Genomic DNA, 22,573 nt, shown 5'->3' with positions numbered 1-22,573 from the left:
TGACACAACAGCATCATCAAATTTCTGCAAGTGTCCTAAATTAGAGTGACATATTCTATTATACAGAACATACTTCAGTAAGGCGAATACAAAGCTGTCCCTCCTTCCCCCCCTCAGTATTACAGCTTCCCGTTCTATTCAGATGATCAATTTCACATATCTTGAACAGAATGTTCAGCATGTGGGCACAAAGAACAAGTATTTTTGTCTGTAAGAAATATATTGAATCGAAGAAAAAAAAAAAAAAAGCAACCCCCCAAAACCAGAAAAAGCATCCACCTCTTTTCCCCAATCAAGAGGCACTTCTTCCAGCCTTTACAGGGTTGCCCAGATATTTCTGGGTTCTACACAGAGGAATTCAACATTTTCTTTCAGTACTCTGCAAGAGGCAATGTGTTCAACAGCAAGTTAAAGGAAACTAGAAAATTCTTAATATTTTAAGCTTCATCAGCTATTCATGTTTTGGTTTATGTCTGTCATTTAAGATACTAGATCATGGAGCTGGACCATCTGTACTTGTTCTGCGGCAATAAAGACCACATTCACTAATGCTACTAATGCTTTGTATCACCACCTTCTGTCAACTTCTGAGAAGGTATTTTGTCCAACTGGTGCCTCACCAAATTTCTGACATTGTATAGAAGATTTTCCTTGTCATTATAATAGCTAAACAGAAAAAACTCTTTCAATTTTTGTAACCTATAATTTCCATTATAATAATAACTAACAACCATATTTCTTTAAGAGATTTTTATCAAACATAACTGCACATAAAAATTTCCATTTTATTACAACTTGGAAAACCTTGACTAGGGTTAGGCAGTTGAAAGTAGGATTCACAGGACATCACATGGCCAGAATAACTTCAGTATCTTGTGCCATAAGGTATTACTTTGCGACCCTCCTGTCTAATCTATATTAAATCTCAATGTGAGATGGTAGGTTCTGTAGGTGACTGTCTTAAACGGTAAAACATTCACAGTTTATAAGGGAAAACCAAGGAATACTTACCTGTAGTACAAGTAAGAACAAACCAAGTTTTTTTTTCAGAAAAATATTCCTCTGAACTTTAAAAGAAATTCAGCTTGAGGAAAATATGAGAAAAGGAACACTACAAAGACCATAAGTGCAACGTGCAGCAATACAAAATAAAGAAAATTAAATAGATGTAGACAATCAGTAAGTGGTTGATTAGATGAAGAAGCAAACATGAAGAAAAAGCAAACAAATACCTTACTGAGGAGAGTAAGTGCTTTAACTAGGCTATCTAAGATAATCTCAAACAGGCTTGTTTTAAAGTCAGATAGAAATGGGTAAGGGAAAATACTAAGGGTTAAGATTCTGGTTATGATCTTCAAAAAAAAAAAAAGAAAAAAGCTCCTAGAGACAACAGTTCATTATTGCTCACCAAAATAATTCACTGTCTATCAAATAACTATATGTCAAAAGAACTGTGAGTCTACTGTGTTATCCATAATGCAAACCGGGAGAGCCAAGTCACGAGTCTCTGTAGAAGAATCGGCTTATAAGTAGAAATACTGTGAAGTAACAGTCTTCTACCTAACATACTACAACGTTAGTTCAATGTTAATTTACAGGGTTTGTCTGCATCTCTTCTCACATCTCTCCCTTTACCTAGTGCACAAGAAAACAGATCTTCTGTCTTCCTTGGACAGCACATAAGTTGTGGAACACAGTTACCAGTCTCACACACCACAGCAGTAATAACTGGTACAAAAGTACAAAAATTCAAGGATGTGTCCAGATGCTGCCAGTACAAGCCCCTTCACTACTAACTGTCTGAAGCTAGAGAATATACTAGGGTTTAGACTGACCTAACAGGCCACCTGTTTTGTTTGTGTGTCGTGTGTGTCCCCCCCCCCTTGAAATGTCTAGTATTAACCACAGCCAGAGATAGGACATTAGTCAAACTGCACTTTTAATCTAAATTATTATGTTTCCTTACATTTATGAATCATTCATTTACATACTAAAATAATAAAAGCCTAGTTATTGTAAAAAACAGTTTAGAAACCACAGTCAAATGAGGAGTTACACGCTTAAAACTTCAGCTACCTAAATCCAAAAAAACCTTTTGTGCTTAACCACCACTTAGTCTCACAATCTGTGTAAGTATCTATAGTACCGCTACATACACATGCTCAGAAATTCTCAAAACAGTTAAACATTAACTTCTTATGTCAGCCAAGGATTTAAAAAGTAGGTGGAACAGCATCTATTTGGAAAAATGTTAATCTTGCAGGTGTGCTCTGGGTGTGCATTAACAGAGAAAACTGAGCTCACCACTGACAGCAGCTACACTGTCTTTCACAAACACAGCTTTGACTGATTTGTGTACGTGGTATGTCAATGACCTCAATGGCAAGTTAACTGGACTCCATAAATTCCGTATACTTTGCAAACAACAAAAAATATAAGCAAAACTACATTTTCTGCCTCCATAATATAGGCCTTTCTCCTACTACTGATCAAACCAATGTCTGTCAGAGATCACCATTCTCATTCTAGCCCTTTCAATCTAGTATCTCTGTCTCCCACAGTTCATCTGAAAAAAGTGTGGCAAGTACCTCCAGTCAAGCTTGCCTCTACTCTGTTGATTAAGGAAGTAGAAAAAAGCACGAAAAGATTCCTTCAGGTGACAGGCTGCCAGCCAGATCTTCCACCTCTGAAGTTTTCCCCAAAAATGTTTGTCTAAGCCATACACCTAGCACTGGAATTTACAACCTGAAAAGTTTATCTTCCCTCCCCACTAACTGTTTCTTTTCTTGAAAAAAAACAACAACAAAACAGCACCCCCCCAAGAAACAACCAAATAAGAAAGTTAACAACTAAAACCAGGGTCAGAATCCATTTTATCATATCTCAAGCAAAAAACCACCTATCAACCCTAAGAGTTTAAGGATGGAAAAATGTTAATCTGGTATTATCTACAGTCAGACAGGCAGGAAAAAGCCTTGATCAGATGTAACTTGGGTCTGGATTAAAGATAATAACAGAGAACAAAATATTTGGAAGGTCTTATAAATTAAAACTTTTTTCAAGTTTTTTTGACATACAATGCAACACAGTTACTCAGATCTCCACAAACTTGCAAGAGTCAGAGCAATACAGAACAGGGCTGCACTCAAAATTGCTGTTCTCACAATGACAGGAAAGCCATATACATCTCCATTCTTCAAAACAGAAGAAAAGAGTTAATGCAAAGTAGAGTGACAGAATAGTCTTTCTAGTGAAAAGAATAAACAAGACCGATATTTTATCTGCTGTAGCTCATATTAAGATATCTTTACATGAACTGCTATAAAAGAACTACAACGGACTATATTTCAGCCGGTGTTTATTGCTCTGAATTTACAGATGGCTAATCAAAATTTGACAGAACACCTGAACTGACATAACAGCTTTTCTCTTAAGAAAGTTAAATCCATCACAAGGATTAGCATCACTTATTACTGCTAACCGAATTCTATATATTATACAAGTTGAGGAAAAATAAAAATAAGTACATCGAGAATCTTTCAATACCTCATCCATACAAGAAAAATATGCGAATAGCATAAGAACCTGTTCCCCCCGCCCCCGTCTCAAATGGACACTGCAGTCAGAGTAACAAGTCCATTTCCCTGTTAGTGATCCAAATATCTTCCTTTTATTATTTATATCCATGCTGTTTGTTTTCTGATATTCTGTCCTGCCATATTTTACTTGCCTTCAGACAGTTAAGTGTCAAGTATCATGGCCCAAAAAACAACACTGAGGATCGTGCTGAAGTTATAAAAAAATGCTTAATACTCAGGTGTTTCTTTTAAGGAGAGAGAAACAGAGCGAGCAGGGGGAAAAAAAAAAAAAAAAAAAAAAAGGTCCTTGTGCTATATACTCATGCATCTCAGTTTTACATTAAAGAAAAAAAAAACCTAAAGAAAGAAGATGGAAGATAATAGTGAAGATATTTATCACCTGCATCCTTTTGAAAATGAAAGTCTGAGCATTGTATACTACAAGTTACTGGGCATGAATTAAGAGCAGTTATTCTAGCTCCCTGAAGGATATTTCTACTGGTTTTAAAACCAGAAAGGGAGCTCAATCCACATTACATACAGGGAACAGAATTCAACCTAGCACTAGTCACTGGATATTCAGCATCAACTGCAAATTGTCAGTCTGTTAATAAAAAAAAGAAAGGCTTTCTTCTGTCTAATATACACTCAAGCCACAAGAAAACAAAACATGCTCCCCAAATTTTGCCGATCTGCTTTGCTGACATAACTCAAAACAGATAATCAAAGATACCATACTCCAGTAGCAACTTGTTGTCACTGTTTGTTTGAAAACATGGCAACAAACATCTGTAGCTGTTCCCAGAGCCCAACATGAACACTGTCTTGAGTGAAAGGACTGCCACCACTCACTGAAGACATATGGAGGGGGCAAAGGAGAAAAATAGGACAAAAAGCAAAACAATGAAGCTACTAATTCCTGAGGATTCAACACAGGAAAATCCTGTCATACCTGGTAATACAAATAAAAACTATGCATCAACAAATCCCTACCCACCTGGTTAATGCTCCTCTGTCACAACAGTTTACTCTGACTCCTCATCCAAAGAAAACAGACAATAAACAGTGATCCTAGCCTTTCATAACAATTTTCGATTAGCTACATATATTCTCACAATCAAATCATTAATGAAGCACACAAGTTCACTCACCTCACAAAGATGAAATTGTCACCTACCTAGACAAAAATCTTTCACCTGCTTAGATACTTGGCCTGGTATGAGCAACTACTCACCCTTAACAAAAGTCTCATGCTATAAGTGTCATTATTTGACACAAGTTTGTCTGGGATTTTTTGTTTGTTTTTTATCTCAAAAATTGATATGAAGTTACTATAGACAAGCATTTCAAATAGCATCAGCCCATGACATTTATTTTAACTACTACTACTACATATACTACTTATAACCACAGTACACAATGAAAGAGACATTCTGATGCTATGTGACCACTGAGTGATTTTCTCAATTTTACAGCTAGAAATAGTAGGGGATTAGATTTGCTCACAAGCACTTCTACAATATTAATTTGTCTGTACAACAGATGAACATAACTACTTACCTTGCCTAGATATTACTTGCACACTGAGTTGTACTGTTCCATCTGTTTTTACTCCTTGATCAAAAAGGCTTCGATCAGGGTCCAGCTTGATAAAAGCAAAAAAAGATTAAAAATATGTATTAGTCATGGTTACAGGAAATGTATTGCTCCTTTACACTTTAGAAACACTTAGCGTCTGCAGCAAATTTTCTGAAGAAGCATGTAAATATTTTTAATACTATGCAGACATAGTACAAGACAAAGAATTCAACTGGAATTTGAAACTCGCCACTCTGCTCTGTTTAAGGTACTTTCACTTACAGGGACATTTTTTTAACCTAAAAAAATGCAATGCAATACCTGGAAGTACCTTCACTTTGTGAAAAGTATCTACAGTTCCTTTCCTCAGTTTTTAACACATTCATAAAAATTCCTGTGTTCAAAGCAGTATTGTCCCTGTTGTTTCTGGAGAAGCTGCAGATGTCTGATTACAACTATAAGTAAAACATGCAGCTGAACACATGCGAAACAGTTACATTGTCTAACGTGCGGCGATGCCTGTAAGAAACCCACACGCATGCTATTTTTGAGTAATGTTTTACTACCTATGCAACTGAATAGTATAAAACCCCTCTTGCTTTATTCAGATTCAAAACAAGATTAGACTCATGGAAGTTCAGGCAGCAACAAATTATGTGGGCTACCTCAAGAGAAGATAGCACTGTCATTGCCCTCATTCTTCTTTCACTTGCAAGGTGGCAATTTTTTGCTTTCTTACCCTCATCTGAGGAACCTGAAAAGTATTTTGATTTTATTCACAGTGAAATAGTATGTACATATTAAATGGCCTGACGATAATGAACAGACATAAAATGAAAATCTTAATTGTAATTAATATACCAAATGAAGCATGAATTCCATGAACAATGGAAGAAAGTGATGAAGTATGTAAAATGCTTCTCCATTAAGAGGTTAACTCTTTCATAGCCTTTCAATTTACCTGGATATCTTGCAGGCAAATTTCATGTGCATCCAAGGAACACTGCAGTCTGGGTTCCAGCAACTTCTTAAGATTTCCAATTGGTTCATTGATGTCTATAGCTTGACTCACAAATTCTGCTGTGGTGTAGGTTTGCTCAACAATGCTTAAATACCAAATTAAAACAACAAATCATTACCTACATGTTCATACGTAGGCATAGGAAAAAAGAGAAGTAAACTACATAAGAGGTAATAGACTCTGAAATCTTAATGCCATGCAGAAAACCCCTTAGCTTGAGTATAGTGAATTACTAAATTTGTCCTATTGATGTTACAGTTGTGCAACTCTTCTTTCACCCTGTTGCCATTAAAAAGCTAAGCCAAATACCAAGATTATTTTCAGATCACCGTTTTCAAGAGATTAAGTCATGATTAGTATGTTATACTTTATTAGCATGTAGAATAAACTAATCCTATTTATCTTGCCTAGACTGTATTTAAAGGATATTCAAGTTAAAAACACACACAGAAACTTAACAGGGAAAAAAGAAGGAAAAAATGTTCACTCTCAGAGTAATTAATTGTTCATATCTTTACACCAGACAGCACAAGGACTTAATGCATACAAAAAACAATCAGAAGTAACTACAGCAACATGGACCCTTGAAGGAAACAGTAGTCATGTGTCAGGGCTGTCCTGCACTAAAATGATGACAGTATCAGTGTAGGCATTCAGAAACATCAATGTGACGGGACACCTGTCTTAACAAGACCTCAGACAGTTGGTCTCTCTACATTTTGACAGAAGGAAATCATAAAGTATACAGACATAGTTTGTAAGTAGTAAAATATACAAGGAGCTCAGAATAAGAAGAAACTAGTAAGTGGTTTTGAATCAGTTCTCCAAAACAGGTTCTTAAAGAGCAGGTCACCCAGTGGCCTCAGCTATTTCTATCCAAAACATTAACTGCCTCTCTGTACTTTCAAAAACAGTTGTAAAATTTAGGAGGGAAGCATCAGGAAGAAAAAAAAAACAGGCTGAGGTATCAGACTTCAGTATCTATGGTTTCAATGGCCCTAACAACAATATAGCCAATAGATACAGAACATAATTTCTGTCCCGTTAAAAACAAATGATCCTGTGTAACAGTAAAGCAATGGACTGAAGAAACTGAAAGGTTCATCTCAAGTACAGAAGGATACATTGAAGCTGAAAGGTTTGCAGCATGTACGTGTAGACATATTCCCACAGACATGAAGGCAGGGGAAGAGGACTATTAAGAATGTAGCAAGAGAAACAAAATGGTTTGGGAATTAAGACTGAAGAACGTGATAGCACTATACTGGTTTTCCTATAGTAGCTACAGCTCCACTTGAAGAAAGCCACCATTTCTTTAGATAAGAAAAACTGAAGAGAGCACAAGCAAAACTACGAATTTTGTATTCAGCAAGAAAGCTGAAAAACTGTGGAAACAATCAACAGCAGGATTACAGAGATCATATTGAGCCAGTTACATCTGCCAGTTTAAAGTTACTTCTTTTGCCTAGCTAGAAAACACTTATTTCCTAACCATCAATGGCCATCTTTGAAGCATTACACAATAGCCAATAATGAATCTGAATAACCAAACTTAGTGTGTGCAGCTACAAATCTGAAACCAATTAAAGAAAACAAATAAACAAATGAATTGCAGCCTAAGGACCCCAAAAAGCAAAAGACAGTACATACCTTTCTTCAGTGCATTCCTGTTTTTCAGTTCCATCAATTTCTATTTCTATCAGCTCTTCTGCCTCCCTCTTAGTCATGGCTAAAATGTCTTAAGAACAGAGCTATGAACAGAAAAGAATTTTTTGTTTGTAAGTCACAGAACAAAACTAGATGATGGGCTGTGTCCTAACAAACATTTTCTAAACCAAATACCAAGATAGCTTTTTAAAGACAAGAATTCAGCTAAAAAATAAAGCCAAAATCTACTACAGATTTAACAAAATGACAATATCTGTTTCTCAAACAAATGTTCCAGGGTCAAATCCAGTACTATAAATGGACATTAGCACTGAGTCCGAAGCCTGATTTTCTTGGAGGTATCCAAATTTACTGAATGTCTTTGTTATGGGCCAGCTACAGCTTTCACTGGTTACAGAGAACTTCTGAAAATTCTTTGAAAGTTACGTGTATTTTTGCCATCCAGATTCAGCTACATATTACTTTCCTAGCAAGGCTGAAAGAGGCTGCTTATGAATTTAAGCAGCATTTTACATAAAATGCTGCAACAGAAAGATAGACAGAAGATTCATGATTTCCTCATAAGGAAATAAACTCAACAATAAAGCATTTATTGACAGTCCCATCTTTCCATGCATCCCTCTCAAGGGTCATCACTTGATATGTGCATAATGAGCACATCTTGTTAAATCTCAAACTAATGCAGTATGTTAGCAATTAAAAAGGAAAGCTATCCTGTGATTATATTCTCATTCACACTGCAGATTTTCACACCCTGTAGAATACTGGAGTCTGTTGGAACGTAAGGGGTAAGAAAGAATTGCAGCATTTGGTCTGTAAAGACATAATATTATCATGCTTCACTAACCATCCCATATATCCTAAGTATGAAATACACACGATAAAGAACTGGGCCAAATTATATTAACAGTTTACAATAAATAACACAACCAATTCACAGGTAAAGGAGTAGGAAGTAGGAGTACAGAGGAAAAAAAGTCACAGTAGAACAAGCAAACATGCTACTATTTAAATATCCACAATATAAGAGATTAGAAAGGTTTCCATCCTGGAATCATTCCTTCACGGGGACTACTCTACTGCAAACCCAACAATTTATTAAAGACAAGTTAATAAGGGAACTCATTAGTTTAAAAATTCTCAAAAGGAATAGTAGCCAACTGAGTTGTACAGTTACAGAAAATGTTTAAAGAAATTCTCATCTTATTATCTCCTTCAAAAACTATTATGTAAAATTAATTTTGAAGAAATCAAGTCCTGCACGTGACATCCACCTGTAAGAAGCTACTAGGGCTAGACAGGAAGCAAATGGCACCTCATTAAGTATCTCACAACTAGAAGAAAAACCAGGATCTATCTTTTTTGCCCACAGACCTGGCTCTGTGAAAATCCCCAAACTGCCAGAGTAGGGTCCACTGAACTGCAGTGGTAGTGCCCACTGAACAGGGCCCTGGGAGTCCAATTCCTGTATCGCTTACTCTCGTATATCATCTTCATGATAAATGGGGAAGAATGAACCACCACTTCTGAAGAATGCAGAGAAGCTTAATTAAGTATCTGAAAGAACTGACACCTGCATGGTTACAGGTGATCCGGTTGACTGTTAGAAGATTTTTCGAAACTAAGGTTTGAGCAAAGTCCCTTACTGAATACTCCCAAAGAAGCTAACTGGTATAATGAAAAAGGGGGAAATTCTTTCCTGTATTAGCAATCAGATTAAACACCCAAACCAACAAGAGTAAGTCATCATTTTTTCTGCAAGGAAAGGAGTTCTGTGAGATTTCTGTTCCTTGACGTACTCATAAGTTATTCATTGAGAAAACTGCGTAGACCAGGGACTCACCATTTTGAATTATTTCTGGCAGAAAACATTCAATATTGGTAAATACAAAGTGATGCACAGTGAATAAATATTATAACAGCATAGTTGCTGTGTAGAAGTAGGTAAGACATTTTGAAGTCCCTATGGATTAGACTCCAAATTGGCAGCTGGACTAGTAACTGTTCACTCACTCTTCAAAGGTGGTTTGTGGTTGCCTCTTCCAGGCTCTACATTTCTGGTTACCCTGGGGAGGTAGGAGGGGGGAGTACAGGCACAAAATGAAGAAAAATGATGGCAAGAAAGGGAGATGATGGGTGGAAAGAGAAAAAATAACATTATGAAAACTTGTAAAGTCATTAACAGTTCAGAGAAACCTAATGGGGAAAATTATTCCGTCTTTCCTACGCTGGAATAGAGATCCCTGATGATATAAACACTTCACACAAAGTCTAGAGAAATTTGTTGCTACAGGATGATGCATTTGTTTGGAGGAACATATAAAACTATGCTTGATTTGTGGAAGGTACCAGCTTGATTGTGGAAGGCCAACCAAACTCTTTTAGCTTTTAATTTCCCTTCAACCTAAAAAGTCCTAAGACTTACCTCTTATCCAAGAAGGAATCTGACCGTAATGCCTGACACAGACCTCCACTAACTTAAGCAAGAGAAGACACTTCAACAGAGCCTGTTTTTCCCCTGCACAACAGCCCAGTGCTACTCCAGTATCTTTTACAGTTTCACTTTTGCAGTCAGGGGAGAAGTCCCATTGTTCTATTAAAATCGTTTTTTTCTCTTCGCTAGAACACAAGGAATTAAGCAACAAGCCCATCATGATATGGGCACAAACTCCACTAGTAGAATTAGCGTTTGTTATCCTACCAGGTAATTGTGAAATGGGGACAACTGCTGGAGCCCCACATGCATTATCAACTGATACTGAAACCCAATCGCTAGAGATACTTGTGCTCCCAAGAAGCTCCGGTGTTCGTGGAGCATTCGGTACTATCCATCCCTATTATTATTATTATTATTCGAATTGTAAATACCAGCACAAACTAGGTAACAAAGCAGACAACCTATCCCTTCCAGATCAGCTTTTACAAGTTACCAGCCAGTTCGGATTTAAGACAAAGAGAGCGGACCACCAAACGGGGTGGAGTCACGCCAGATTTCAAGTGGTTTTCTTCCTTATCAACAGTCAGATGTTAGAAAATAAATCCGAACTGGGAGAAGTGGACGTGCAGCACGTACCTGGCGGAACACCAGGAAGCAAACGCAGTAAGGTGCCAAATACCCACCCTCTTGCGTTTTCACCCAAGATAAGTTTTTACAAGTGGAGGGAAGTTCTCACGCCCCGGAGAGGACTCGCGGACCGCGCTCGGGGCCACAGGACCTGCGGCGGGAAGACTTCACCCGCCCGCTCCGCCGCGCTGCCCGGGGGCCCTTCCCCGCGCCCCGCCACCGGCTCCATTTCCCGCCCGCGGCCTGACCCGGCGGCGCCGAGGCCCTTGGGGACGCAGGGCCCCAGCCCGCTCCTCCGGCGGCCCTCCCGCGGGCGGGCGGCGCCGCAGCCAGGCCGGCGCAGATCCGCGGCTGAGCGAGGCCGCTCCTCCCCGCAGGCCCCGGTTCTCCCCCCGCCACCCCGCCCGCTTCCCCCCCTCCTCCTCCCCGCGGCGCCTCGTCGTTGTTTGAACCCGAAACGGAAATGAGACTCGCGGCGCCGGGGAGAAACGGAAACAAAACACGGGCCGGGCCGCCAGGCCACGCCGCACTCACCCTATGCTGCCTATGCTGCCGCCGCCGCCACTACCGCCCGCCGCGCCGGCCCCGAGGGGAGCGGCCGCACGACGCCTCCCGCCGGCCGCGGCCCTGGCAGCTCCAGCGGGTCCCGCCGCCGCCGCCCTGAGGGGCCGTCGCGCGCTCGGGATTGGGCAGCGCGGGCTCGCGCGGGGAGGGTGCGCCAACACCGCCACCCCCCGCGCAGGGGCGGGAACTACAGCTCCCGGCGGCCCCCGCGCGCCGCCAATCGGCGGGCGGGGGGCGGCGCTGGGGACGCCTGTCACTCCGAGCCCTTTCCCCCGCCGCACGCACACCCGGAAGCGTATCGCCTGCTTCCGGCGGCGCCGGGCTCTGCCGGGCTCCCTCTCCCCGCGGTGGGCAGCTGAGTGGGGCCGTGCGGCGGGGCGGGTGCCGCCGCCACCCCTCTTCCCTCAGCCCCTCGCGGGGTCCCGTGTGCGCAGCCTCGGGGTTTAGCGCTGTGGCGGCACCGGGCCGCGCGGACGAGGCGGCTTTCCCGGCGTGCATTGCGTGAGGGGCGGGGCCGGGAGGACCCGGAGCGGCGGCGGCGGCGGAGTGGTGGTGGCGGCTCCCAAGGTGACCGGGGTGGTCCCGGGAAACCCCTGTAACCTTCCTCCTGCGGTGCCGGTGGGTGCCGGGGGCGGCTCCTCCTCCTCCGCCGGTGTATGTTGTTTGGAGCATGCGGGGCTCACGGCGCCTCCTGGCCCCGCCGCCTGCGGGGGCTTCCCGGGGCGGGTGAGGTGGAGACTGAGAGTCGGGGGGAGCAGTAGGGCCGGCGGCCGGTGCTGTGCTGCTGCTGCTGGCTTTGGCTGGGTTAAAATTGTTACTTCTTTTTGTAAACAACGCAAAACCTGAATTTCCCTCTTTGTCTCGGTCGCGCTGCGCGATTGAACGGGACAGCAGCAGCGTGCGTGGAGCTCGAGTTCTCTCCCCGGATTGCATGCTCGTTTTAAGTGTTTTTTCTGGTTTAATGTTCATCCCTGAACTAAACTTTTTGCTTCTCTACGCATTTATATTGCTGAAAGAGCTACCTAATTCTGCGTTTCCGATTTGGCTTTTTTTTTTTTTTTTTTTTTTTTAGCTAAAACGTTAGTGTCATCATGATTTTGCATCAGATTCTGCGACTTTCTTCCATTTTCCGCTCTGCTGTTTCTGTTCACTTGCGCAGAAACATAGGGCTTTCTGCTATTGCCTTTAATAAGGCAAAAGAGCTCGATCCAGTTCAGAAGCTCTTCTTGGACAAGATCAGAGAATACAACACAAAGAGCAAGTAAGTAAAGGAAATTATCTTAACGCTGATGGCAAAAGAGGGAAAAATACAGATTTTGACAAATGCTAAAATATGCTAGCTTTGTGGGTTGGTCTCTAAGCATTTATGGTATGCTTTCCTGCAACACTTACTGGTAGCATCACAAGTGAGAAGGTTTGTTCTTGCATAGCTGATAGAAAAATGTCTATTTTTGCCCCTTAAAAAAAATAAGGCTGATGTCATTATTCTTGGGGAGTTAGGCACTCAATTAAGTTTTTTTGCACACTGTGAACATACCAGTATGTAAATTTTTATCCGTGTGCTTTGTAAATAGAAAAACAAAACAACACCTTTTTTTTTTTTTTTTTTTTGTCTGAGGAGAATGGTTATTCTTCAGTCTTGTTTCCAGAAGCTGAATGGAAATAGTCTCCAAAAGCAATTGAGAATTAATGGAACTGTGAGGCTGATTGAAATTCAAATGAAATCTTAGATTCTTGTAATGTTTGAATTAATTACTTAATAGGAAACTAAAACTATAGTAATTCTGCATAATTTATTCTTGGGAATTATTTCTGGGAAGCAAGAACTTTGTAGCTCTAGTGGAGGAAGATGATGTGTGTTTCCACACCTATAAGCTAGCCTGTGTAGGGAGGCATATTTTTGGTGACTTCACCAATCATAAGTGATACCTGTGTTGGTACAAATGAACACTGGTAATCTGAAGAGGTAGCTGGTTTAATTATTTTCTATTTGTATCCCGAGAAATTCCTGTCTGAATCTACATGAACGTAAGGTGCCTTGTCTCTTTTTTTTTTTTTTTTTTTCTCGTTTAGTATTCAAAACATCTTTTTGCAAGAACAGTTCAGCTTTACTAACCAAGGTCACTAATTCAGAAATAGCAGAGGTACAAATCCTAATTTTGTTAGAAAATCGCACCTAGAACAAGTGAAACTAAAGAGCCCTGAAAGCCTGGATAGCCAGCATAGTTTTATGTTTCAAAAGGCTACCTCTGTAGCTTGGATTTTCATCACTGATAGTAGAAGGCTTGTACTTCACCCTGAGAACCTTGTTTATGTGTAAGTAGGCCCTGAGGTGTGTCATATCTCAACTTTGAAAATATTTTAAATGGTTTCCTTTAGCTGGTTGTCAAAAAGATTTTTAATTGATAAATAGCTATGCGAATGTAGAACCTCCACATGAAATTTCAGCACTGAACTGTTAATCAGAACTTTTCATGGTTTTTAGGCAAACTGGAGGACCTGTTGATGCCGGTGCTGAATTTCAGAAAGACCTGAATGAATCCCTTGCTAGACTTCAACGGGCATATGGTGAAGGAGATCTAACCAAGTTTCCAGAATTTAAATTTGAGGGTGAGTTAACAATCTTACTGAATTTCTAATTGAAAGTAAGGACATGTTCACTGATTGGTTTTCTTAATTCTCGTTTAGTTTTCATTTGGACCATTAATTTCATGTAAGATGCCATCAGTGAATCTCCTTGTTTTCGCACAGTTCACATCTGAATTCACCTAACTCCTTTTTTGATTATTTGCCTTTTCCAGCAGAGATGTGGACTTACCTTGATGCTTAACAAAACTTGCAGTCAGATCAGGCTATTTTGATTACCCTTCACAGACCCTGAAGAAATAGCCCAAATATAAAAGGAGTAACCCAGTCCTATTTTTTTTTCCTCATCGTTCCAAAGGGGTCAGCAGACTATAATTTGAAAACCAGTTATCAATGTCATCCAAACTGCAATTTGTAAATTTTGTAAGCCTATGTAGAAAATCAGTGATTTCAGAAAACAAACATGGAACTTAACTTTGTTACTTATGGTAACTTTGTGACTAAATTATATTAAACCTTTTTCTTCAGTTATTTGGATATAACTTCTGTTTAACTGCTCTAAGTTTGTGTTAGGATGTTTTCATATTACCCAGATTGATTATGACAAGAGTGCTTGTGAGGACTGGTTTGTCAGGAATGCAAAGAAACTGCACAGACTCTGTCTGCCTTAGGACGTAAAGGCAACTTAATTTTCTTAGACAGGCTCATTTCTATACTTCTTAGTTTCTTTTGCTTGCTTATCAAAGTACAGCTCTTAAGTCTTCATTGCTCATGAGCAGGTTTACTAAAGTCAGGTTTTGCAGGCTGTCTTTCTTAATCTGTAAGCAGCTGGTAGCTGGTATTCAGCAGTCTTTTGAATGTGCTGGTGTATTTGGTTTACGTGGTGAGGTTTTGGTAGTGGGGGGCTGCAGGGGTGGCCTCTTATCAGGAGAGGCCAGGCATGTCCATACATCAGAGGGAGCCAGTTCCGTCCAGCTCCAAAATGGACCCACTGCAGGACACAACTGAACCAGTCAGCAATGCTGGTGGTGCCTCTGTGACAATGTATTTTACAAAGGGTAAGAAACACTGTGTCTATTCTCAACCCTTCTGTGGAGGGAGGGAGCGAAACAGTGAGAGAGCTCGAGGCTGGGTGCCCATCTGGCAGCCAGTCAAGGTCAAGCCACTGTAGTCTGTGACTTATAATTCTGATCAGACTAACTAGAAATTCTAATTTAGACTAGGAACACACCTAAAAATGTTTGGGTGGTATTTCAGATGGATTAAGAAGGATTTTGGTGTCAGATTATTACTGGTGCAAATAAAACAGAGCATCTGTAAAGTAGGATCTATGGTGTTTCTTGCCCCCCCTCCCCATTTTAGGGATGTGGTTTCTTTATATTCGGTTTTATTTCTATGTAATATGTGAAACCATACATATTAAATTTAATTTACATGACCATAGGAAAGAACAAAGCAGGGGGGAGACCATGTTCTTGTACCACTGTTGCCTGTACTTAATCTAATTTCAGTAAGTTTTCAAAACTAAGTGGCTAGATGGGTAGAAACTTACTTTTTTTGTGTTAGTGCAGACTACTATAAGCTGAGCCTTCTCAGACGCTTTGTTTCAAGAATGGGCATTAATAGCCCACCTGTCAAAAGCCCTAACTCTTCTGAGTTTGTACCTTTGACACCTAGAACTCCTTCCTTAGTGTTTGTATGTGGAGAGTATCTTCTGCGGAGTAGAGCTGAAATTGTGCAATCTGTTCTGTTCATCAGCTAGAAGATGCTAATCAAGAGGAAAGAGTAGCCTGGGCACTTGTTCTTATATCAGAGCTACGTTGGAAATACTAGTGTCACATCCAGTAACATTCTGGTTGACTTCTTCAGTTTCTCTGTTGCCTTCTTCCCTATGCCATGTGTTGCTAAAAGCTGTTTTGGCAGAATGTTACTAAAGTGCGTGTCTGTCTAAACCTCATGCACAACTCCTCCAAGGTGAAAGAGACCTGTCTTTGGTGTAGTTTATTCTTTAGTGCTGCCTACATCCAGTCATAACCTGGTCCAAACAAAGTAAGCAGTGATACCAACTGTAACATACAAGAGCTTGCTTTAGCTTGCCAACTTGATGTTTAGTTTCCTTTGAATAGCAGATGAATTATGGTGTTCGAGGCTGGAATAAAAGATGATTAATGGAGCTTTTCTCTCTCTCCCTTTCTTCCTCTAGAGCCCAACTTTGAGGAGACTCCAAAGTGATACCTGCAGGTTGTACACCCAACAGCAGTGTACACCAGTGGAGTTGCTGAACATGGCACCAGTTGTAACTTAATAAAAGTACCATTTCAGTTTGACTTCAGAAGTGTGAATAATTTCTTAACTGTATGGAGAGCAGAGTTAGCTAATGATCATCAACTCTTTTAAGTGACTGAGGCATCTGATCAGTATTTCTCAATGTCAACTGCAAAACTCCTTTGCCAAGCTACATCTTAGTGCTGAGAAGTTGTGACACCAATAATGATACACCAAGGAACTATGTGGTTTTGAGTTTGTTACATCCCAAAAGCTTCTGCGGAAAAAAACCCCCATGCATCCTAAATCTGTATCAAAGCTCTAGGGTAGTAATAGACCTGTACAGCCAAAAGCATAGGCACAAAGATACTAATTTTACACTTGATCAGTAAACACACAAGTGATGGAAGCGTTACTGTTATAGAAGCAACTGGAACCTGTTAATGAGGTTGTGAGATTTAAATTTCAGTAACTGAACTACTGACACAAACACTTCAGGTTCTGAGGTACTATTTATTTGTGACACTTCAACAGTTAGGGTCCAGATACTACAGCTTGAGTTGTACTGGCATTTTTCTTCAGAATTAAATTATATATGCAGTCTACAGAGAGACACACTTCCTTGTGGAAGAGAAGCTGGAGGCATATTATATTAGACAATAAAACACTGCTTGACCCTCAATTACAGGAAGCTTTATTCTGTCAGGATAGTGAGTTTAAGTCTGCATGACTACTTACGCACTTATAGATGGCTTTGGCAAACAATGTCAAGGTACTGTTAAGTCAGAATTGCAGGGGAGTTTGAACCCTTGATGACAGTGTAAGTAGTACAAATAGTGATAGCAAGGTCATCTATGAAAGTTACTTGAATAGATTGTTCCAAGCTGTAAGAGTGAATCCTGTATTACTGCATGTATACATGAACAAAATGAGAAGGCTTCACACAAATTGACTTGTACATTCAATTTAGTTCTATCTTTAAGTGAAGTTTTTTTTAAGAAGAAATCACAGTTAGGTGGACTAGATTGAAACATTGGCAGTTTCTATTTTCAGCATGTAGTACATGGAAACAATATTTACAAAGTAGAGGTCAAAAGATCCCTTTGATACTTTTGTATAACAAGTAGTCATTTGATGTCCCTCACAGAGGCAGAAATCTTCTAAATAACAAAGGACTTGGTATGCTTGAAATCCTAAATGAAGCAGATGAGGTTACATAAATATCAGTTCAAAGATTTTAACCAGATTAACCTTTAGTGTACATTTCAGAAGAAGCTAAGGCACCAAGACTGAAAAGAAGCATGCCTGGAGCACTGTCGGTTAATGTTTACAAGCAAACAGCTCTGAACATCTGGTTAACTGATAAATGGAAACCACAGCTCTTCAAAATTTGTTCCTTCCAACTCAGAGCAATCAGTTGGCTTCTGTACATTTCTTATATACATACTAGGTGAAGGAATAAGCTTATGCTATTTAGTACATTATTTTGATTAAAGAAATGAGCCGCATTCAGTGAGCTTTTCAGGCTACTAATGTAGCACTACAGATCGTGAAATTATGTTGCTTCTAGTTGAAGCTTTAGCTGGCACTCCATTCTTTTTGCACCAATCTGAACAATGTATGTGCAGTTAAAGCCCCTGAGCCCTCCCAGGGAGGAAGGGGGAAAAAACTATCAAGTTTAGCTTTCATATTTAGTCAAGCCTTTTGACTCATTACTCTCTGAGAGTTAACTAAGGCCCAGTCTTTCTCTCACTGCTTGCTGGACTGTGTCAGTTTCCTTGGTTAACTAATACATATAAGCAAGGCAGAGTGGAAGTCTTCACAAGAAATGGCATTATTAAGTGGACAGTATAGAGATGATACTGCCCAACAGTGTAAGGGTGCTGCCTCTTTCTGACAGAGGGAAAGTAATCATGAAAATGGGGAAGAAAAAAAAATAAAGAAGCTAACAGAACAGGGAAAGGTAGGAAGAGGTAGGTAAAAGACAACTGGGTAAAAATCTGATTAGTGTGGTAAAAAGTAAAGTATGGAACAAGGTGCTGAAGTTGTATGGCACTTGCAACTGAGTAATAGGAAGCTATAAAAGCACAGAAGGTATCTCCAGGTATTGGTGGCATGGATGGGTTGGTTGGGCGGGTGTATATGTGCAAAACCATCAAATATCTAAGGAATTTTGAAGACCTCTAAAAACACAATACTGAATGCAAAATACTTGCCTTTTCACTTGTAGATTGATAGTTAGTCTTCTTTCTGTTAACAGAGCAGGAAAGGAACATAGGTTAAATAAGTCACTTCTGGTGTTAGCATTAACCCTTTGAGAACATTATTTATGAATGCATTTTTCCAGATTTCCAGCACTCCTTAAAGTTTTTTCCCCCTCTTAGAAAAAAGTTACAATAACACATTCATTGAATGCTTTTAGATAGCTGTCATTATCTCACGAGCCACTGTCAAACTACCTTTCCTACCTTGTTTTTTCAAGTCTTACAGTTATGCTTTTTGTCTAGTTCATGGCCAGTATAAATCACACAGTATTTTAAAGTAATATTTGTATTTCTCTTTAGTACATTACTATTTTTTTTAACCTGCTATTACCTAGAAGTGCAATAATAAATTTTGAAAAGAAAAAAAAAAAGGGAGGCCAGCCTCCAATGAAGCATACAATTTTAGCCTTGTGTGGGAGCACTAAAATAGCTTGAGGAATTCTCACTTGCTACTAAGACATTTAAGTGCAAGAAATACATCCATATCAAAGGAGCAGACCAGACACCCTTGAAGTTTCCACCAGTTATATTTTTACAAAATGTTTCCTGAAATAATCTGTAGACATGGATATGAGGACAGTTCAATTTGGTTCTGATCATGTTTTGTCTAATCTGAAGAGGAAACAAATTCATTTTCTGACCAGCACACTGGTTCTAATAAGGGAACCAGCTGGTGTGTAGGATCAGGTTTATTTCAGTGTTCAAATAAGTCACTGTAAAAGAATCATGTAAGAAAGGCCTTAATCAATCATCACAGTTATTAAATCATCAGAAATGTAAATGAAGTTTGCAGTGATTTGTGTTCTGCTTGCATCAAGATACTTACTGGGAAGAGTTTTCCTCTGGGGAAAAAAGAAAAAAAAAAAAAGAATTAGCACAAGAGTAGTTTCCTTAGCTGATTTAAAGTTCTTTGAAATAGTTATTCATAGCTTATTCAGCTCTTTAGTTTCTAGGAGGAGTTTCTGTATCAAATGTCTCTTTTTGGTATAGTGAGTTTAAACAGAAAAAGATTATGTTGCTTTCAAAGGTAAATGAACTTCGAAGTGAACATGAACTCTAACTGCAGCTCCGTTAGCCTGTTACTTTCAGGCAGCAGACCTTCCCAGACCCCGACATCTGGCATCTCTTCGAGTTCTGCTGAACTCTACCGGCACTAATGGAAAGACTACGGAGAGGGTGTCGAGCTTTTTGCAGCAATCCCTAAAAGCAAACTTTCTCCACGACCCAGAAGAGGGAGCCAGTTTGTTTCCCCTTCATCAGAACTCAGCCGCTCAGACCTTTTAGACTAAAAGTAAACAGGCACGGATTGCTTTTTGTTGCTTTTCTTTACCATTCATGCTCAAAACTAGAGCAGAGAGGTTCTAGGAACCAGGGTTCCACTCGTTGCTTTCCCTAGGTTGTTGTTTAGTAGCCTTAGGCAACTGCAAACGTCTCCATGTCAGTTTTTTAAGTATTGTTTGCAGTAGAAGTCAGCAGAATAAAAATGTCTACACCAAAAAAGTTGCTGTTGTAAAGCTCTTTAGCTTTAGTATCATGGAGTTAGAGGCCCCCTGAAAAGGAGGACATGTTACAGCCAGCAGAAGTACATATTTTTTTTGATACAAGGAAGGAGTGATTTTATTTCACTTACTTGTAAAGTAGCCCTTTTTTTGGGCATAAAATACTCCAAGGCCACACAATGCCATTACCAGAGCCACAAATACTACAGCAGCGATGATACCACTTACATTAAGGTCATCTGTAATCATAAAACATAAGTCCAATGTTGGAAGTTGTAAAAATTTCCATTGGTTGGATTTTTTTCCCCTAATTACTACAGGCACCTTTTGTATCTATAAGTGGTCTTTGGTACAAGCTGCGTAAGTTAATTAGCAACACTCAGATGTAGATCAGAAGTCCAAAAGCACTACCATATCACAGCCACAGTAACAAGAGTGCCTAATACACCTGAACTGCTTACTTTGGGTCAAAAGGAGGGAAAGAATAAGAGAGGTCAAGGGATACACACTCCTCATTATACCTATCCCCAGTAAATATTACTATTCAAGTCTCCAAGGGAAAATATCTTGAAATCTTTAAAAGTCTTAAAGCAAGTGTTTTCATCTAGTTTGCCTAAAATAACTGAAACATCTGATGGCAACATCAGGTCCCAATCTTGAAGAAGTGTTGAAAACACAATCTTGAATAACTTCAGGCAAATTATTTAAAATTCAGTGCTTTTTTATTTTTAAACAGCAATGATTTTAAAATTCAACACAAAACAAAGGCCAACAAATATTGTAGCCCCAATGCCTTAACTTAAACTCTACACTGGGCTACTGAAACATCTAGACATTTTTATTTTGAAGGTTTTTTAATTTTTATTTTAGTTTATTTGAACCCATGCCCATTTCCTGACATAATGACTAAGAGCTTCACACAATCATCTATATTAGAAAAAACAAAAGCATCAACAGCAGAAACATTTTCATAGATTTCTGTTATCCATCCAATTACTTATCTGGATCCTGACTTTAAGCATACATAAATACATCGTCGAGAACTTTACCCCCAGACCTATCAGTTTCTGTGCATTAGTTGACAGCAATTTAGGACTTCAGTGAATATTTCCACAACAGCGGGGCTCTATCTTGGTAGCTTGTGGAACACTTGCTCATAATCAACCAGGAATGCATAAAAAGCCATGATACAGTGATTTTCAGTTAAGTTCTAAGAAAGCACCAGACAACTGCTTTACAGAATACTTGGATAATAATTTCTGCGCAGTGTTAGAATTTGTTACCATCTGCTTTCCTATCACATCTGCAAGATCTAGTTGATCTAGTTTTGTATTTTTCAAAAACATTCATACATTTTGGGTTATTACAGAATCTTCCTTTCAGCCTTTGCTAAATTCTTTACTAGCTAACCAACGTTACACTTCACTTACACTGTGCAAGTAGAAAAAACAGGCAGCAGGATTTTTTTTTTTTTTTTTTTTAAGATACAGTGTTCCTCTGGCAGGTATGAATGACTCATTCAGTCAAACTTCTGATCTGTTACATTCAGATCTCACATGAATGCATCTCAAAAGGGAGGCTTTTCATACAGAAAATAACCCAGTGGACGGGCACATTATCCTGTACACCTTCCACAAAAGCATTCTGAAATATTTAGGCTTTCACACGGATACTGCTATTTGGTGAAGTTCAGCGTTCAGCAGCTTAGAAGGCTGGCTACTGCAATAATTTTAAGGTACTAAACTAGCTGTTTTTCTGTGAAATGTAGTAAGATATGGTTGTGCTGTAACAAAGGAATCCTTTAAGTAGCCACAGCAACTATGTATAAGGAACTTATGTACTATTATTATTATTATTACTCCCTTAAAATGCTATAATCAAACAAAATGATATAATTCATCTGGTCTTAGCTTTTCAGTTGCATCATGCAATAAAATAATCCCTATGGCAAGATTGTTTCCCACCCTTTTTTTTCTTTGACACATACCTACTTGCATTCGCTTCACTGAGCATTTCTGAGATAATCCAATCCCATTGGAGGCTTCACAGAAATACTCTCCAGTGTCATTCTTTGTAACCGTGTTAAATAGCTGTTAAGACAGAGTCCAAAACCATTATCAGAATGGAAAAAAATTCAAAATTTCCTGTGGGATAGAAATTTTGACATGTCAACAGGGTTTTTTCATTTGGTTGTTTTTGAAACAAAAAAAACCTGAAAGGAACTGAGAAATTCTACTACAGTTTACAATTCAATTCCCTAGTCACATTCCCTGGTCCTTAACTTCAGCTTCTTGTCTAAGATGGTCTTTTAGGCTTACATTTTAGCTAGATGGAATGTATCTACAAGGACTTTTTTTTTTTTCAGTGGATCAGTACTTTCCAAAAAAAAAAAAAAAAGTGCATTTTCTTAGACATGCTCTAATTTCAGAATCCCTGAAATCAGAATATTTTTGTTCATTTTACCAAAAACCAACAACAAACTAAAA

The 22,573-nt window shown here is 39.3% G+C and overlaps 3 protein-coding genes across 11 annotated transcripts in view; 1 reads left to right on the top strand and 2 right to left on the bottom strand.

Annotated features, from left to right (window-relative positions):
- The window catches only part of GABPA (GA binding protein transcription factor subunit alpha), a 34,148-nt gene extending 22,459 nt beyond the window's left edge, over positions 1 to 11,689 (bottom strand). The window contains exons 1-5 of one of the 7 annotated variants that reach the window (XM_074902263.1): positions 11,444 to 11,689; positions 9,689 to 9,911; positions 7,828 to 7,928; positions 6,118 to 6,262; positions 5,139 to 5,223 (exon numbers count right to left, since the gene is read on the bottom strand). In XM_074902263.1, coding sequence (XP_074758364.1) covers positions 5,139 to 5,223; positions 6,118 to 6,262; positions 7,828 to 7,904 — 307 coding nt within the window. In that variant the 5' untranslated portion in view covers positions 7,905 to 7,928; positions 9,689 to 9,911; positions 11,444 to 11,689. Of the gene's footprint in view, positions 1 to 5,138; positions 5,224 to 6,117; positions 6,263 to 7,827; positions 7,929 to 9,219; positions 9,239 to 9,688; positions 9,912 to 10,918; positions 11,295 to 11,443 lie in introns of those variants that run through there. The other 6 variants (XM_074902272.1, XM_074902283.1, XM_074902243.1 and 3 more) reach the window with 6 other exon arrangements.
- Positions 11,690 to 11,777: 88 nt separating this feature from the next.
- ATP5PF (ATP synthase peripheral stalk subunit F6) lies at positions 11,778 to 16,386 on the top strand. 2 transcript variants are annotated; one of them, XM_074902329.1, is made up of 4 exons: positions 11,778 to 12,040; positions 12,546 to 12,734; positions 13,959 to 14,083; positions 16,263 to 16,386. In XM_074902329.1, exons 2-4 carry the CDS (start codon positions 12,565 to 12,567, stop codon positions 16,289 to 16,291), a joined length of 324 nt encoding a protein of 107 aa, XP_074758430.1. In that variant the 5' UTR covers positions 11,778 to 12,040; positions 12,546 to 12,564; the 3' UTR covers positions 16,292 to 16,386. The 2 variants fall into 2 exon arrangements, with proteins under 2 accessions (XP_074758430.1, XP_074758420.1); XM_074902319.1 differs by having other exon boundaries at positions 11,780 to 12,091.
- Positions 16,387 to 16,787: 401 nt separating this feature from the next.
- JAM2 (junctional adhesion molecule 2) overlaps positions 16,788 to 22,573 on the bottom strand; it is a 38,556-nt gene continuing 32,770 nt past the window's right edge. The window contains exons 6-10 of one of the 2 annotated variants that reach the window (XM_074928807.1): positions 22,075 to 22,177; positions 20,219 to 20,326; positions 19,415 to 19,430; positions 18,541 to 18,574; positions 16,791 to 17,517 (exon numbers count right to left, since the gene is read on the bottom strand). In XM_074928807.1, the coding sequence (XP_074784908.1) occupies positions 17,485 to 17,517; positions 18,541 to 18,574; positions 19,415 to 19,430; positions 20,219 to 20,326; positions 22,075 to 22,177 (294 nt within the window). In that variant the 3' untranslated portion in view covers positions 16,791 to 17,484. Of the gene's footprint in view, positions 17,518 to 18,540; positions 18,575 to 19,414; positions 19,431 to 20,218; positions 20,327 to 22,074; positions 22,178 to 22,573 lie in introns of both variants that reach the window. The other variant, XM_074928817.1, reaches the window with a different exon arrangement.

The sequence above is a fragment of the Athene noctua genome, chromosome 1 (assembly GCF_965140245.1).
Source record: "Athene noctua chromosome 1, bAthNoc1.hap1.1, whole genome shotgun sequence".
NCBI lineage: Eukaryota > Metazoa > Chordata > Aves > Strigiformes > Strigidae > Athene > Athene noctua.
This window is presented reverse-complemented; position numbering and strand designations above follow the sequence as displayed.

What these genes read in the sequence shown, in the direction of transcription:
- ATP5PF (XM_074902329.1), top strand. Translation starts at nt 12,565, where the DNA reads ATGATTTTGCATCAGATTCTGCGACTTTCTTCCATTTTCCGCTCTGCT. An exon ending in GAATACAACACAAAGAGCAA is followed by an intron (nt 12,735 to 13,958) that starts GTAAGTAAAGGA and finishes CATGGTTTTTAG; the next exon opens with GCAAACTGGAGGACCTGTTG. An exon ending in TCCAGAATTTAAATTTGAGG is followed by an intron (nt 14,084 to 16,262) that starts GTGAGTTAACAA and finishes TTCTTCCTCTAG; the next exon opens with AGCCCAACTTTGAGGAGACT.